The sequence below is a fragment of the Heterodontus francisci genome, chromosome 4 (genome assembly GCF_036365525.1).
Source record: "Heterodontus francisci isolate sHetFra1 chromosome 4, sHetFra1.hap1, whole genome shotgun sequence".
NCBI classification, from domain to species: Eukaryota; Metazoa; Chordata; class Chondrichthyes; order Heterodontiformes; family Heterodontidae; genus Heterodontus; species Heterodontus francisci.
The window spans coordinates 27,302,108-27,318,268 of NC_090374.1; the positions used below are offsets into that span (position 1 = coordinate 27,302,108).

Sequence of the window (16,161 nt, forward strand, 5' to 3'; positions counted from 1 at the left end):
ACCTCAAAATGAGGTGTCAACCTGGTGAAGCTACAACCCAGGACTACTTGCATGCCAAACTGAGTAAGCAGCATGCGATAGACAGAGATAAGCGATCCCATAACCAACGGATCAGATCTAAGCTCTGCAGTCCTGCCACATCCAGCTGTGAATGGTGGTGGACAATTAAACAACTAACTGGAGGAGGTGGCTCCACAAATATCCCCATCCTCAACATCAGTGCGAAAGATAAGGCTGAAGCATTTGCAACAATCTTCAGCCAGAAGTGCCGGGTTGATGATCCATCTCGGCCTCCTCCTGAAGTCCCCAACATCACAGATGCCAAACTTCAGCCAATTTGATTCACTCCACGTGATATCAGGAAACGACTGAAGGCACTGGATACTGCAAAAGCTATGGGTCCTGACAATATTCCGGCAATAGTACTGAAGACTTGTGCTCCAGAACTTGCCGCTTCTCTAGCCAAGCTGTTCCAGTACAGCTACAACACTGGCATCTACCCTGCAATGTGGAAAATTGCCCAGGTATATCCTGAACGCAAAAAGCAGGACAAGTCCAACCCGACAAATTACCGCCCCATCAGTCTTCTCTCAATCATCAATAAAGTGAAGGAAGGTGTCATCAACAGTGCTATCAAGTGGCACTTGCTTAGCAATAACCTGCTCAGTGGTGCTCAGTTTGGGTTCCGCCAAGGCCACTCAGCTCCTGACCTGCTTACAGCCTTAGTCTAAACACAGACAAAGGAGCTGAACTCAAGAGGTGAGGTGAGAGTGACTGCCCTTGACATCAAGGCAGCATTTGACCGAGTATGGCATCAAGGAGCCCCAGCAAAACTGAGATCAATGGGAATCAGGGGGAAAACCCTCTGCTGACTGGAGTCATACCTAGCGCAAAGGAAGATGGTTGTGGTTGTTGGAGGTCAATCATCTGATCTCCAGGACATCACTGCAGGAGTACCTCAGGGTAGTGTCCTAGGCCCAACCATCTTCAGCTGTTTCATCAATGACCTTCCTTCAATCATAAGCTCAGAAGTGGGGATGTTCGCTGAGGATTGCACAATGTTCAGCACCATTCACAACTCCTCAGATACTGAAGCAGTCCGTGTAGAAATGCAGCAAGACCTGGACAATATCCAGGCTTGGGCTGATAAGTGGCAAGTAATGTTCGCACCACACAAGTGCCAGGCAATGACCATCTCCAACAAAAGAGAATCTAACCATCTGCCCTTGACATTCAACGGCATTACCATCGCTGAATCCCCCACTATCAACATCCTCGGGGCTACCATTGACCGAATACTTGAACTGGAGTAGCCATATAAATACCATGGCTACAAGAGCACGTCAGAGGCTAGGAAGCTTGAGGCAAGTAACTCACCTCCTGACTCCCCAAAGCCTGTCCACAATCTACAAGTCAGGAGTGTGATGGAATACTCTCCACTTGCCTGGATGGGTGCAGCTCCAACAACACTCAGGAAGCTCGACACCATCCAGGACAAAGCAGCCCGCTTGATTGGCACCCCATCTACAAGCATTCACTCCCTCCACCACCGACGCACAGTGGCAGCAGTGTGTACCATCTACAAAATGCACTGCAGCAATGCACCAAGGCTCCTTCGACAGCACCTTCCAAACCCGCGACCTCTACCAACTAGAAGGACAGGGCAGCAAATACATGGGAACACCACCACCTGCAAGTTCCCCTCCAAGTCACACACCATCCTGACTTGGAACTATATCGCCATTCCTTCACTGTCACTGGATCAAAATCCTGGAACTCCCTTCCTAACAGCACTGTCGGTGTACCTACCCCACATGGACTGCAGCGGTTCAAGAAGGCAGCTCACCACCACCTTCTCAAGGGCAATTAGGGATGGGCAATAAATGCTGGCCTGGCCAGCGACGCCCACATCCCGTGAATGAATTTTAAAAAAAGGCCGAATGGTCTCCTCTGTGTTATAACCATTGTATGATTCTATGAAACCAACCTCATTGACCAAATCTTTGGTCACCTGCCTTCTTATGTGTCTCGGTGTCACATGTTGTTTGATAACTCTGCTGTGAAGCTCCTTGTGATGTTTTGCTGTGTTAAAGACGCTGTATAAATGCAAATTGTTGCTATTGTATGTTTTTAACAGCTGGACTAACAGCTGGCAGTAAGTGAATGATAAATTCACCGATATTTGTGATATTTAAATATCTGTTTATTTATTTTGTAGTAGCTACATTAATAGCTTAAAAGTACAATTTATTAATGACCACATAGTACACCTTTGTAAAAACAAGGCAATGCATTGTTTAATATTTAAACCAACAGGAGAAGCAGCTATCAGCAGAGGCCCTACAGACTCTGGTTCTTGAAAGCTAATGACTCGGAACATGATTGAGAAACACTGATGCAAAGTCAATGGCCACAAAACTAACTCAGGGAAGAATTTGAAAAAAAGAGAATTCAGAGTCTGATTTCCCAACCCAACAGTGTGTGTCACTGGCACAGAACAGTGTCAAATCTACACCCACTGTAAGTTCAGAAAATGGCTGAAAATGCGGCCAGGACCCAGTGATACCTGGTGGCAGCCTTCAGCAACAGTTTCTGGGATGGCCTTGCAGGGGGCAGAGCCTCTGTTCACCTCTGTAAAGGTCACTGACACAAGCAAGTGCAGGGGCAGGGACGTGGACAGCCTAAGTTGGTAGTGCCTGCTCCTCGGCCCTCACTCAGGACCACCTAGGGTCCAGAATTAGGACGAAGGGAGAACAGCTTTTTCACGTGCTTTCAATGATGAACACTGAGCAACTTTATGGAGGTGGGGAGACCACTGGTGAGGTGAGGGGAGTGGAGGGTGCGGTGCTTGGGTCCTGGAAATGTACTCCAAACCGTAAAAGGCTCTTTGATGCCTCTCCATCTCGATTTTGTGAACTCTGTCGTGGCCAGCAGTCCAGTTCCTCTGAAGCTGTGTTTTTAGTTTACTGCAGGGTTCTGTGGATTTTCTAGATCACAATATTTCCAACATGGGTAACATTTGAAAACTGCTTTGCATCCAGGATTCTAACAAAAGTCTCTCTTCTGTTACGAATAGAGTCCCACAAGGATCAACTTGAGCTCTTGGTGCCTGAGAAGAAGGGAACCAACTTACAGTACCCAACCTCAGGTTTGATGTAGGAGAATCTAGTGATGTACAGAGCAGGACTAAGCAGAAGCACCTGAAGGTGTTGATGGAGGACTACGACTAGGAGCCTGTTGACTGGATAACAGCTTGTGTTCTACTCCAATTGCAGAAACCTGCAAGTCAGAGCTCACAGGATTTCCACAGAATAGATGACTGCTATTGAACACAAACATTTCTGCAATCATTTAGAGCCTGTATAAAGGACCCTGCACAATCTTATGCCACCTGTAGATTCATAGGAAAATAGCAAAATAAGAACAGAAGTTGTCCATTTACCCCCTTGAGCCTGTTCCTCCATTCAGTTAGATCATTGCTGATCCGTGACCTAACTCTATACACCCGTCTGTGCCCCATATCCATTAATAGCTCTAATCATTTAACTATGCCCCCCTAGTCCTGGACTCCCTAACTAGCAGAAATTGTTTCTCTCTATCTACCCAATCAGTTCCCCTTAATATATTGAAAACTTTGAACAAATCACCTTTTAACCTTCTAAATTCCCAGAGAATACAGACCTAATTTGTATAATCTCACCTTGTAATTTAACCCTTGGAGTCCAGGTATCATTCTGGTAAATTGATGCTGCACTCCCTCCAAGACCAATATATCCTTAGAACATAAGAACATAAAAAATAGGAGCAGGAGTAGGCCAGTCAGCCCTTCAAGCTTGCCCCGCCATTCAATAAGATCATGGCTGATCTGCTCCAGACCTCAGCTCCTCATTCCTGCCAGCTCCTCATAGCCCTCAAATCCCTGATATTTCAAAAATCTATCTATCTCCTCTTTAAATACTTTCAGTGATCTAGCCTCCACAACTCTCTGGGGTAGAGAATTCCAGACATTCACTACCCTCTGAGAGAAGATATTCCTTCGCATCTCAGTTTTAAATGAGTGTCCCCTTATTCTGTAACTATGTCCCCTGGTTTGAGATTCCCCCACTAGTGGGAACATCTTCTCAACATCTACCCTGTTAAGCCCCTTCAGAATCTTGTACGTTTCAATAAGATCACCCCTCATTCTTCTAAACTCTAATGAATAAAGGCCTAACCTGTTTAGCTGTTCTTGATAAGTCAACCCCTTCATCCCAGGAATCAGCCGAGTGAATCTCTTTTGAATTGCCTCCAATGCCAGTATATCCTTTCTTAAATGCAGGGATCAAAACTGTACACAGTACTCCAGGTGTGGCCTCACCAACACCCTGCACAGTTGCAACAAGGCTTCCCTATTTTTAAACTCCAACCCCCTAGGAATAAAGGCCAAAATTCAATTTGTTTTCTTAATTACTTGCTGCACCTGCATTCTAACCTTTTGTGTTTCATGCACACGAACACCCAGATCCCTCTGTGCTGCACTTTTTTGGAGTCTCTCTCCATTTAAATAATAGTCTGCCTTTTGATTCTTCCTACCAAAGTGCATGACCTCACACTTTCCTACATTAAACTCCATCTGCCAAGTTTTTGCACACTCACTCAATCTATTTATATCCCCTTGCAGATTCCTATGTCCTCATAACAACATGCCCTCCCACCTATTTTTGTATCATCAGCAAATTTGGATATATTACACTCTGCCCCCTCCTCCAAGTCATTAATATAGATAGTAAATAATTGAGGTCCTTGGACTGATCCTTGTGGCACTCCACTAGTACGTCTTTCCAACCTGAATAAAGACTTCCTAAGGAGTGGTGCCAGAAGTGAACACAGGTGTTGTCTCACCAGGATTTTGTATAACATAACTTCTATTCTATGATCTCTTTAATTTCAACAGCATGGAGATGTAGTGAGGAAGTAGAACATGTATATTCGGAGCTTACAAGTTCAGAGGGGAACTGACTACAGCAGAATCAATAAAATAGAGAGAAAACAGCTATATAATCGGAAGTTTTTTTATTATTCTTTTGTACAAAAAGTTTACAATTTTTTTGCCTGTCAATATAGAGTCCATTCTGCAGAGTACATGATAGCTGCTGTATGAAAGTGTATAATTCTACACATTCAATGCAAGTATTCAGTGACAGAGACAGTATTTTGGTACCCATTTACATTGAGAACCTCTAGGGTGTGTAAGTACATTATTATCCAATATATTTATATATTGAAAGCTTTAGGTACAGGGATGTCGGGTGCAGTAGCATACTGGTTATGTCACTGGACTAGTAATCCAGAGGTTTTAGATTAATAATCTAGTGGATATGAGTTCAAATCCCAACATAGCAATTGGACAATTTAAATTCAGTTAATTAAATAAATGTGGAATTAAAAAGCTAGTGTCAGTAATGATGACCAGGAAACTACTGGATTGCCATAAAAACCCAACAGGTTTACTAATATCCATGTGGGGAGGAAACCTGATGTGACTCCAGACCCACAACAATGTGATTGATTCTTAACTGCCCTCTGCAATTGCCTAGCAAGCCATTCAGTTATATCAAATGGCAACAAAAAATGTCAAATAAGAATAAAATCGGGTGGAACACTCAGCATCGACCTAGGCACCAGATATTACAAAGGCACACCCAGCCCAGTTGTATCAAAATAGCTACAACAGACTGTAACAGTTGAAGAAAGTGGCTCACCGCAACTTCTCAAGGACAAGTGGGAATGGGCAATAAATACTGGCCTTGTCAAGGATGCCCACAGCCTGTGAATGCATAAATAAAACAAAATACAGAGTGTACATACATTGCTACTGAACATATGCTGAGAGTTTTTGCAAATTGGGAGTGCATGTGCTTTGTTACCCAATATATATTGAAAGCCTCTAGATATAGGGAGTGCGTGTACTTTGTTACCCAATACATATTGAAAGCAGCTAGACATTGTTAAGCAACATATACTGAGATCCTGTGCATACTGGGAGTGTATGGGATTCAGTAAAATAGAAAGTACAAGAGAGGAAGGTTCCAAGGTGCACTGATCACAGTGGAACTAACAAAATAGAGAGAAACAAAAACAGGTACGATATTTTAGAAACTTGTATGTACATTGCCAACCAATATATGTTGAGAGAAATACACAGTGCAAGGCAACCACGAGATGCTGAAAGCCTCTGCAAATCAGAGCCTGCTTATATTGGAAGCATAGGATAGTTTATCAAGTTAGTTTTCAAGTATGAAGCAGCATTACCCATTGGAAGATCTATGTACATGTGTATACGGGATGCCTGTATATACTGGGTGACCGTGCACATTACTGCTCATGTCTGTTTGTTGAATAAAACAATGCAGCCTGACAATAGCTTTGAGCAATGTTATTATATAAACGACTAATGTTTTTTGGCATATCTACATGGTAGTGACCCATGAACAGTGCAAAAGAAAGAGGAAATTGGATTAAGCGACTTGCGCCATGAATTATCTCACATCATATTTTACTGGGACTTTTTCTTTGTAAGCAGATTTAACATTAACTTTTAAAAGGGAATTGAATACATACTTGAAGGGAGAAAGTTTGCAGGGTTATGGGACTAATTGGATAGTTATTTCAAAGAGCCAGCAGATTCACGATGGACTGAATGGTCTCCTATGATGTATCCTTTTACGATTCGATGATTCCACCATTACTCTCGCTGAATGAAGTGGAAATTTAATGATCGTAGCCATGTCCCCCTGGATTAACGCTCGTAAAAAAGTATGGTGCCAGTCAGGTGGCAGCACAGGGACTTATTGTTCCTAGATCTGTTCCAGGTCATGATAACCATCGTGGAACACAAGCAAATACTTAGAAAATTGTCATTCTAAATTACAATTGTTATATCATGTGTATTGTAATTTGCATTAACTGACAATAATATACTGGTTAAAATAAGGTTGAAAAAAATCATATTATCTTCCCCTCATACATAATTTGGCTTTACATGGAATACCGTAAATTGCCTTTTTGTATATTTCAAATTTTCCAATTTTCTGCAGTAGCAAGGAATCTAAGTTTGGAACCTGTGTAGGAAACTTTGCAACCAAACATTTCTTGACAAAAGGAAAATTAGATCAAGGTTAGTCTACTGCTTGGAGATGGGCTTGGGGGAATAGCTCTCAAAATGAATACCGTTGGTGGTTGTAATTTTCATTACTGCTCCATTCAAGCTGTCATCCTCAACAAGTTGTACAAAGCCCTCAGCTATGACTGATGGTCTGTAATACAGAATATGAAGTTCAATGGTGTGAAGAATAACTTAAAAAAACTATTCACTTTTAGGATCGTCATTACAAATACATTCATTGACAAAATAGGTTGCCATGATTATAAGCAGCAATAGGAATAATATATACTGAGTGTCAACAAGGTGAATGGAGATGCTATTAATTCAATGTAATATTACAGACTTTTGCTTCATCTTAGTTTTAGTATTGCCCCGATTGTCGCAGATCAAAGCCCCTGTGTAGGTCTGTTCAGGCTGCCAGCGCACTGAAGTGGTAACTTGACCTAGCTGTTCTTGTCGTCCATGCCAATCTTTAGACATATGGCACTCAATTGGCTGAAAATAAAACGACCGCTAAGAGTGCGTCAACCACTTAGAGTCAGTATTTTTGATGCAGGCCCCACCAAAATGACAGATGCCATGAGGAATAAAAACTAAAAGAGCAATTTCTGAGTGAGCAAAAAGAACTAAGAACAAGGACAGGGAAAAAAAGGGGAATAAAGAAAAGCGTTTGAGCAGAAAAAAGGTTTTAAAATAATCCATTTTTACAATCATTGGTAAGTGTTTACTTCAGCTGTATATGTTTACGACTACAACTATGTAGCTTCTCCTGTTGTCTTTATTGCTGCTTGTGATTCAGTGTATGAGCTGAAACTTTTTTTAAAAATTGGTTGCTGGGGCAATGGAGCCACTGTAGCAATTGAGTCAAAAACTAGGACTAAAAACGAAGTGGATTTACAGAGATGCACTTGGTCCAGCATTAGGATAGCAGAGACCTCAGGGGTTATTTCCCCTGCCCTTTTGCAAGTCGCCCCAGGCCCAGCTGTGGGTTACGAGCCATGGCGAATGATGGAAGCAACAAATTTTCGGCGGTGATGGTGGAAGAGCTGGAACCTTGAGGAACAACCGCTGCTTCAGGCGCAGGATCCTTAGGGAAGAGAACTCATGTTGCCTTTGAAGCACACATGAGGAAGACAACGGGAAACCACCTCACGTATTTTTTCCCTAGTCATATTGCTCATTTCTCATGGAAGTTAAAAAATGGGAGGTTCTTACGAACAACTGAAGTGGAAAGTGCAGGACTGTGAGGCGTGGAGAAATGTGCAGAGGACCTGCCCTTGGGCAGATCACCATTACGCTTGGTCTACGCGATCTCCTGGACTGGTTCTGATTGCTTGAGAAGGTTGGAAAGGGATTTTCCAGAGTATTTTTTTACCCTTATTGGCCCTGGTCTTTTTCTCTAGTTTCTTGCCTCTCCCAGGGGATTAACTATCTGTGGAGGGGGTAGAGAGTATCTAGTTACAGCACTCAGGGCATCATGCATGTGGGGCAGACTTTCTAGAGCAACTGGCCTGTTCCCGCCAATCATTTTCGACATAAGACAAGACCCTTGAAATTGCAGTGTTCAGATATTAGTGTATTAACGTTTCAGGACATTCATGTGAAGGAAAGACTTGCTTTTCATAACCACTGGGCATCTCAAAGTGCATTACAGCCAAAGAAGCATTTGGAAGTGTAGTCACTGTTGTAATGTAGGAAACACAGTAGCAAATTTGCATACAACAAGCTCCCGCAAACATCAAAGTGATAATGACCAGATAATCTGTTTTTGTGATGTCGATTGTAGGATAAATCTTGGCCAGGACACCAGGGATAACTCCCCTGAAATAGTGCCATAGGATCCTTTTCATCCTCCTGAGAGGAAGGCAGGGCCTCAGTTTAACATCTCATCTGAAAGACAACACAGTACACCTTCGGGCTGTCAGCCTGGAATTTTGGGGCAAAATCCTTCAGTGGGAGTGAACCCCAACATATGGTGATTTCGAGGTAAGAGTACTACCAAGTGAGCTACAGCCAACTCATATGTAGTGAGCAAGGTATAGTAGTTGCAGTTTTGTTACTGGACTAGTAAAACCTCTAGCTGCCAGATGAAAGTGGCAGATTCTCTTTTTTGAAGGACGTTTGTGAAGCAGTTAGATTCTTGCAGCAATCCAGCAGCTTCCACGATCAATATTGTGGTGCCAGCCCGCAAGTTACCAGACACATTGGACTCATAGCAGTAGTGAAGTGTTTTTGTGACTGGACTGGCAATCCAGTCGAATTGGAGTTCAAATCCCAGCATGATAGTTTGAAAATTTGTTTAAAATTCAATTTGAATTTTTTTTTTACAGAATTATTACAGCCTAGAAGGAGGCCATTTAGCCCATCATGTCCACACCAGCTCTCCGAAAGAGCAATTCACCTAGTGTTATTCCCTCATCTTCTCTCCGCAACCCTTCATAACCCTTTCATAAAACAGTCTAATTCCCTTTTGAATGCTTCAATTGAACCTGCCTCCACCACACTCTCAGGCAGCACATTTCAGACCTTAACCAAAGCCTCACATTTGCCTCTCTTACCCCCATTCTCGATCCTTTCATGAGAGGGAACAGTTTCTCACTATCTACTTTGTCCAGACTCCTCATGATTTTGAATACCTCTTACAAATCACCTCTCAGCCTTCTCTTCTCCAAGGAAAACCATAGAACCATAGAAAAATTATGGCACAGAAGGAGGCCATTCTGCCCATCGTGTCCGTGCCGGCTGATAAAAACTAGCCGCCCAATCTAATCCCACCTTCCAGCACGTGATCCATAGCCTCGCAGGTTACAGCACTTCAGGTACATGTCCAGGTACCTTTCAAATGAGTTGAGGGTTTCTGTCTCCACCACCATTCCTGGCATTCCTGGTGAAAAAGTTTTTCCTCATGTCGCCTCTAATCCTTCTACCAATCACCTTAAATCTGTGCCCCCTGGTAATTGACCTCTCCGCTCGGGGAAACAGGTCCTTCCTGTCTACTCTATCTAGGCCTCTCATAATTTTGTACACCTCAGTTAAGTCACCCCTCAGCCTCCTCTGTTCTAAGGAAAACAACCTTAGCCTATCCAATCTTTCCTCATAGCTGCAACTTTCAAGCTCTGGCAACATTCTTGTAAATCTCCTCTGTACTCTCGCCGGAACAATTATGTTCTTCCTGTAATATGGTGACCAGAACTGTACACAATAGTCCAGCTGCCGGCTAACCAGCGTTTTATATAGTTCTAGCATTAAATCCCTGCTTTCGTATTCTATACCTCGGCCAATAAAGGAAAGCATTCCACATGCCTTCTTCACCACTCTATCTACCTGTCCTGCCACCTTCAGGAACCTGTGGACATACACTCCAAGGTGTCTCACTTCTTCTACCCCTCTCAATATCCTTTTATTAATGTGTAGTCCCTCGCTTTATTCGCCCTCCCCAAATGCATTACCTCACACTTCTCTGGATTGAATTCCATTTGCCACTTAGTAAGACATGCCCTTTCCTTAACAATTCCATGCTAAGTATCCCTGATTAATCCGTGCCTTTCTAAGTGACAGTTTAACTTGTCCTTCAGAATTGATTCTAATAATTTACCCACCACCGAGGTCAGAGATTGGGCAGTGGGGAGGGGGGGGGGGGGGGGGGGGTGGGGGGGGTGCTGGTGGTGGCCGGCCGCCCCAGCTATTTAAATGAGCCCCTGCAATCTCTCTGGCGTGCGGCCCGTGTGTGCGGGCTGCCGCTTTTAGAGCTAGCCACCGAAATCAGCGGCTCTTAAAATCCAACCCGATGTGTTAAAGGCAATTTGTGTTTGATTAACTTGATAGAGTTTTTGGGTGAAATAATGGAGTGGTTTGATGAGGGACGCCCAGTTAATGTTGTGCACATGGATATTCAAAAATGTGTTTGACTTATTAGTAAAATTAAAGCCCATGGGATAAAAGGGACACTGGCAGCATGGACACTAAATTGGCTAATGAATCTTCTTTTTTGGCCTCCTTATCTCGAGAGACAATGGGTAAGCGCCTGGAGGTGGTCAGTGGTGTGTGGAGCAGTGCCTGGAGTGGCTATAAAGGCCAATTCTAGAGTGACAGGCTCTTCCACAGGTGCTGCAGATAAAATTTGTTTGTTGGGACTGTTACACAGTTGGCTCTCCCCTTGCGCTTTTGTCTTTTTTCCTGCCAACTGCTAAGTCTCTTCGACTCACCACACTTTAGCCCCGCCTTTATGACTGCCCGCCAGCTCTGGCGAACGCTGGCAACTGACTCCCATGACTTGTGATCAAAGTCACAGGACTTCATGTCGCGTTTGCAGACGTCTTTAAAGCGGAGACATGGACGGCCGGTGGGTCTGATACCAGTGGCGAGCTCGCTGTACAATGTGTCTTTGGGGATCCTGCCATCTTCCATGCGGCTCACATGGCCAAGCCATCTCAAGCGCCGCTGACTCAGTAGTGTGTATAAGCTGGGGATGTTGGCCGCCTCGAGGACTTCTGTTTTGGAGATACGGTCCTGCCACCTGGTGACAAGTATTCTCTGGAGGCAGCGAAGATGGAATGAATTGAGACGTCGCTCTTGGCTGACATACGTTGTCCAGGCCTCGCTGCCATAGAGCAAGGTACTGAGGACACAGGCTTGATACACTCGGACTTTTGTGAATAATGAATAGAAAGTGATAAAGGGCTGTTTTTCAGACTTGCTTTCCCAGGAATTAGTATTAGTACCACTGCTCTTTTTGATAGATATTAATTACCCGCACTTGGGTATTCAGGAGATAATTCGAAGTTTGCAGACAACATGAAATTCGGAAATGTAGTAAACAATGAGGAAGATAGTAACAGTCTTCGGGAGGACATAAACAGGCTGGTGAAATGAGCAGACACATAGCAGATGAAACTTAATGCACAGAAATGTGAAATGATATATTTTGATAGGAAGAATGAGGAGAGGCAATATGAAACAAATGGTGCAATTTTAAAGGGGTTGCAGGAATAGAGAAACCTGGGGATGTATGTACACAAATCTCTGAAGGCAGCAGGCCAAGTTGAGGTGGCTGTTAAAATAAAATATGGGATCCTTGGCTTTATAATTGGAGGCATAGAGTACAAAAGTACAGACGTTGTGCTAAACCGTCATAAAATACTGGTTAGGCCTCAGCTGGAGTATTGTGTTCATTTCTGTGTACCACACTTTAGGAAGGTTCTCATGAACATACAGGTGATGCTGAAGAGATTTACTAGAATGATACCAGGGATGAGAAACTTCAGTTATGTGGAGAGACTGGAGTATCTGGGATTTTCACCTCAGAGAAGAGAAGATTAGGATGGGATTTGATAGAGATGTTTGAAATCATGAAGAATTCTGATAGAGTAAATAAGGAGAAACTGTTTCCACAGAAGGATCAATGACCAAAAGATACAGATTTAATGTGATTGGCAAAAGGAGAGGCGACATGATTTTTTTTAACACAGCAAGTTGTTCTGATAGGAACATACGGGCGGCACAGTGACGCAGTGGTTAGCACCGCAGCCTCACAGCTCCAGCGACCCGGGTTCAATTCTGGGTACTGCCTGTGTGGAGTTTGCAAGTTCTCCCTGTGTCTGCGTGGGTTTCCTCCGGGTGCTCCGGTTTCCTCCCACATGCCAAAGACTTGCAGGTTGATAGGTTAATTGGCCATTATAAAATTGCCCCTAGTATAGGTAGGTGGTAGGGAAATATAGGGACAGGTGGGGATGTGGTAGGAATATGGAATTAGTGTAGGATTAGTATAAATGGGTGGTTGATGGTCGGCACAGACTCGGTGGGCCGAAGGGCCTGTTTCAGTGCTGTATCTCTAAACTAAACTATGAACATCCGAATTAGGAGCAGGAGTAGGCCACTCGGCCCCTCGAGCCTGCTCCGCCATTCAACAAGATCATGGCTGATCTGATTGTAACGTCAACTCCACATCCCTGCCTATCCCCAATAACCTTTCACCCCCTGACTTATCAAGAATTATCTAACTCTGTCTTAAAAATATTCAAGGACTCTGCTTCCACTGCCTTTTGAGGAAGAGAGTTCCAAAGACTCACGGCCCTCAGAGAAAAAATATCTCCTCATCTCTGTCTTAAATGGGCAATCCCTTATACAGCGATCCCTAGTTCTAGATTCTGCCACAAGAGGAAACATCCTTTCCACATCCACCCTGTCAAGCCCCCTCAGAATCTTATATGTTTCAATCAAGACACTTCTTATTCTTTTAAACTCCAGCGGATACAAGCCTTCTCTGAACTGCTTCCAATGGATTTATATCCTTCCTTAAATAAGGAGACCAATACTGTACACAACACTTCAGATGTGGTCTCACCAATGCCCTGTATAGCTGATGCATAACCTCCCTACTTTTGTATACAATTCCCGTGATCTGAAAGGGTGGTGGAAGAAGATTCAATAGTAACTTTCAAAAGGCAATTGGATAAAACCTTGAAGGGAAAAAAATGTACAGGTGCATGGGGAAAGAGCAGGGACATGGGTCTAATTGAGCTGGCACAGGCACGATGGGCCAAATGGTCTCCTTCTGTGCTGTATCTTCCAATGATTGTTTACAATTGCATGGCTTTATGTTCACAGATGTCTGTCTTGCTAAATTGACCTGTCAATACAGTTGGTCCGAATGAAGTAGTGAACCGGTGAAAATTTTCGTCTTCATCTCAACCCACTTGGTACTGATCTGTCACTCAAGCCAGATTAAGTGGAGCATTTGGAGTATGGGCATACTTGACGAGTAAATGCACACCTCCTCAGGGGCTCCCATACCCAGGGGCTGTGAAATGCAGAATTTAAAGCATCATTTTTTAACTCCACTCCTCTTTCATCCTAGTGGCTTAGAGAATCTGATGAAAAACATCCAGAATCATATGAAGGTATATTATGAGGTGATTATACAGCATCACAGTTAACAGAATTACCTAGTAACAACTTACTCGAGTACTCCAAAGACATCGATCAAATTCTTGACTGAGTCTTTGAACTGATAAAAATTTCCAAAATTTTCTTCATTGTTTACAGTGTCAAGAAGTGGAGTGTTGACAAAGCTTGGACATAGGGTATTTATTCGTATCCCATAATTTCCAAGTCTAGAAGCTTCCTGGAGGAAAGAGAAGTTGTCTTTAGTTCTTTGTCAGATATTGCTCCTCCCGTTCACTCCTCCAATGTTTTAGTGGGTTAATGCAGTGAATGTCTGACCGATCAGACAGAAAGATTGCTGCTCCGACCCCTGTTCGGTGCTGTTAGTAAATCTCAACGGTGGTGGGGTAGGAGTGTTACAATTATCATAAACACCTTTGGGTTGGAGAGAGGGAGGGGGAAAAATCAGTCAGGCTTCTCAAGTTCCAGTGATTCTTGCTAGACAGGCTTTGGAGAGAGCGCCAAGCATACTTACCAGAATGGTATTGGGGATGAAGAATTTTGGTTATGTGGAGAAACTAGAGAAGCTGGGATGGTTCTATTTACAGCAGTGAAGGTTAAGGGGAAATTTGATGAAGGTGTTCACAACCATGAAAGGTTTTGATAGAGTAAATAAGGATAAGCTGTTTCCAGTGGCAGGAACGTCGCTAACCAGATGATACAGATTTAAGATAGTTGGCAAAAATTACAAGCATAAGGAGTTTTTTTAAATGTGGTCAGTTGTTACTTTCGGTAATGCACTGTCTGAAAGGGTGGTGGAAGCAAATTCAATAGTAACTTTCAAAAGATGATTGGATACATACTTGAAAAGGAAAGAAAAAAGCAGGACTGTGGGGAAAGAACAGGGGAAGCAATTAATTGGCTAGCTCTTTTAAACAACCAGAACAGGCAAGATGGGCTGAATGGCCTCCTGAATGATTCTATGATTCTATGAATGGGTCAGTATGTAAATATCGACTGGAAATGTCCTCAGAGTTGCTCAGGCTTTACTGCTGTAACTTCAGCAGAAATACAGGTAAACCCTATTCTTTTCTTGTCCAAACAGAGTTTCTGCCACACTTCTGGCAAAGTAAAGAGGATGCAATGTGTCGAACTGCAGGGAAATTCCCGTCTGTACTTTCCAGAATACCCATTGAGGGTCTGAGCTTTCAGTAATTCCGATTATGGCGCATAGTTTCCAATGATGGATTGCAATGCAGGATTCAATGTAGTACTATGTAAGACAGTTGAGTGTTGAAAGATGGTCAGCGCTGAGTGATATTTCTGTAATGCAGTTCATGAAAGAACTCTGAGTATTTACATTGGCTATAGGCAGGAGATGCAGAAAAGTGGAAAGTCATGACGTGAGCCCTATAAGATTCTGCCCCTTCCCGCTCAGTCACATCAATATATTTCTACTGAAAGTGCTCTTGGCTCAGAGCTTCACATTTCATTGATTCAGTCTGTTTCAGTCAAAGGTCTAATATAGTGTGAATTAAATAGCTGTTTGGTAGTACACAACTTGAGTATTGCTGAAAATAGAGAGATTCTGTTGAAGCTTTTCATCTTGCACTCATCAGAACAATTCGCAAGAACACCAATGTAAGGGAACTGTGAATTAATAAACTCAATATTGAATAGCATCCCATAATCTGCAATCATTCATTAGGTATCAAACAGATTTCCCAATGGGTACGTGTGCTAGAACTTGTGATGTTGAGCTATACAGAAAATACAGGTCCTAGTTTTAACTTTTGACCTGTGCCAAGTTAGCTGACCTCAGCAATGGGAGTGCTACATTCAGCCTTGGTACTCCTAATCGCTATCTACTAGCTTCAGATGGAAAACGTGTGCATGCGCACATGCACGTTAGATGACAAAAACGTTAGGTTCAGCTGCAATACTCCACAGTCAAGTGACCTCCTGACACTCATTGTCCGGCTCACACTTGGTCGCTTGATGGAGGTACCATGAGGCAGCCATAGAACTATGCACGAAATCATTTCAGCACCATTATAGGCAGAGAAGGAAAATAGGATATTTATGAAAAAGTGATGAAATTTCTAACAAGTGTTTTTAGGTGTCAGTTAACGGTG

General features: G+C 43.2%; 1 protein-coding gene across 1 annotated transcript in view; it reads right to left on the reverse strand.

The window, feature by feature from the left end:
- Positions 1 to 5,073: 5,073 nt before the first annotated feature.
- Positions 5,074 to 16,161, reverse strand: part of LOC137368631 (15-hydroxyprostaglandin dehydrogenase [NAD(+)]-like) — a 138,897-nt gene continuing 127,809 nt past the window's right edge. Inside the window, exons 6-7 of the mRNA XM_068028775.1 lie at positions 14,104 to 14,267; positions 5,074 to 7,295 (exon numbers count right to left, since the gene is read on the reverse strand). Coding sequence (XP_067884876.1) covers positions 7,163 to 7,295; positions 14,104 to 14,267 — 297 coding nt within the window. The 3' untranslated portion in view covers positions 5,074 to 7,162. The remainder of the gene's footprint in view (positions 7,296 to 14,103; positions 14,268 to 16,161) is intronic.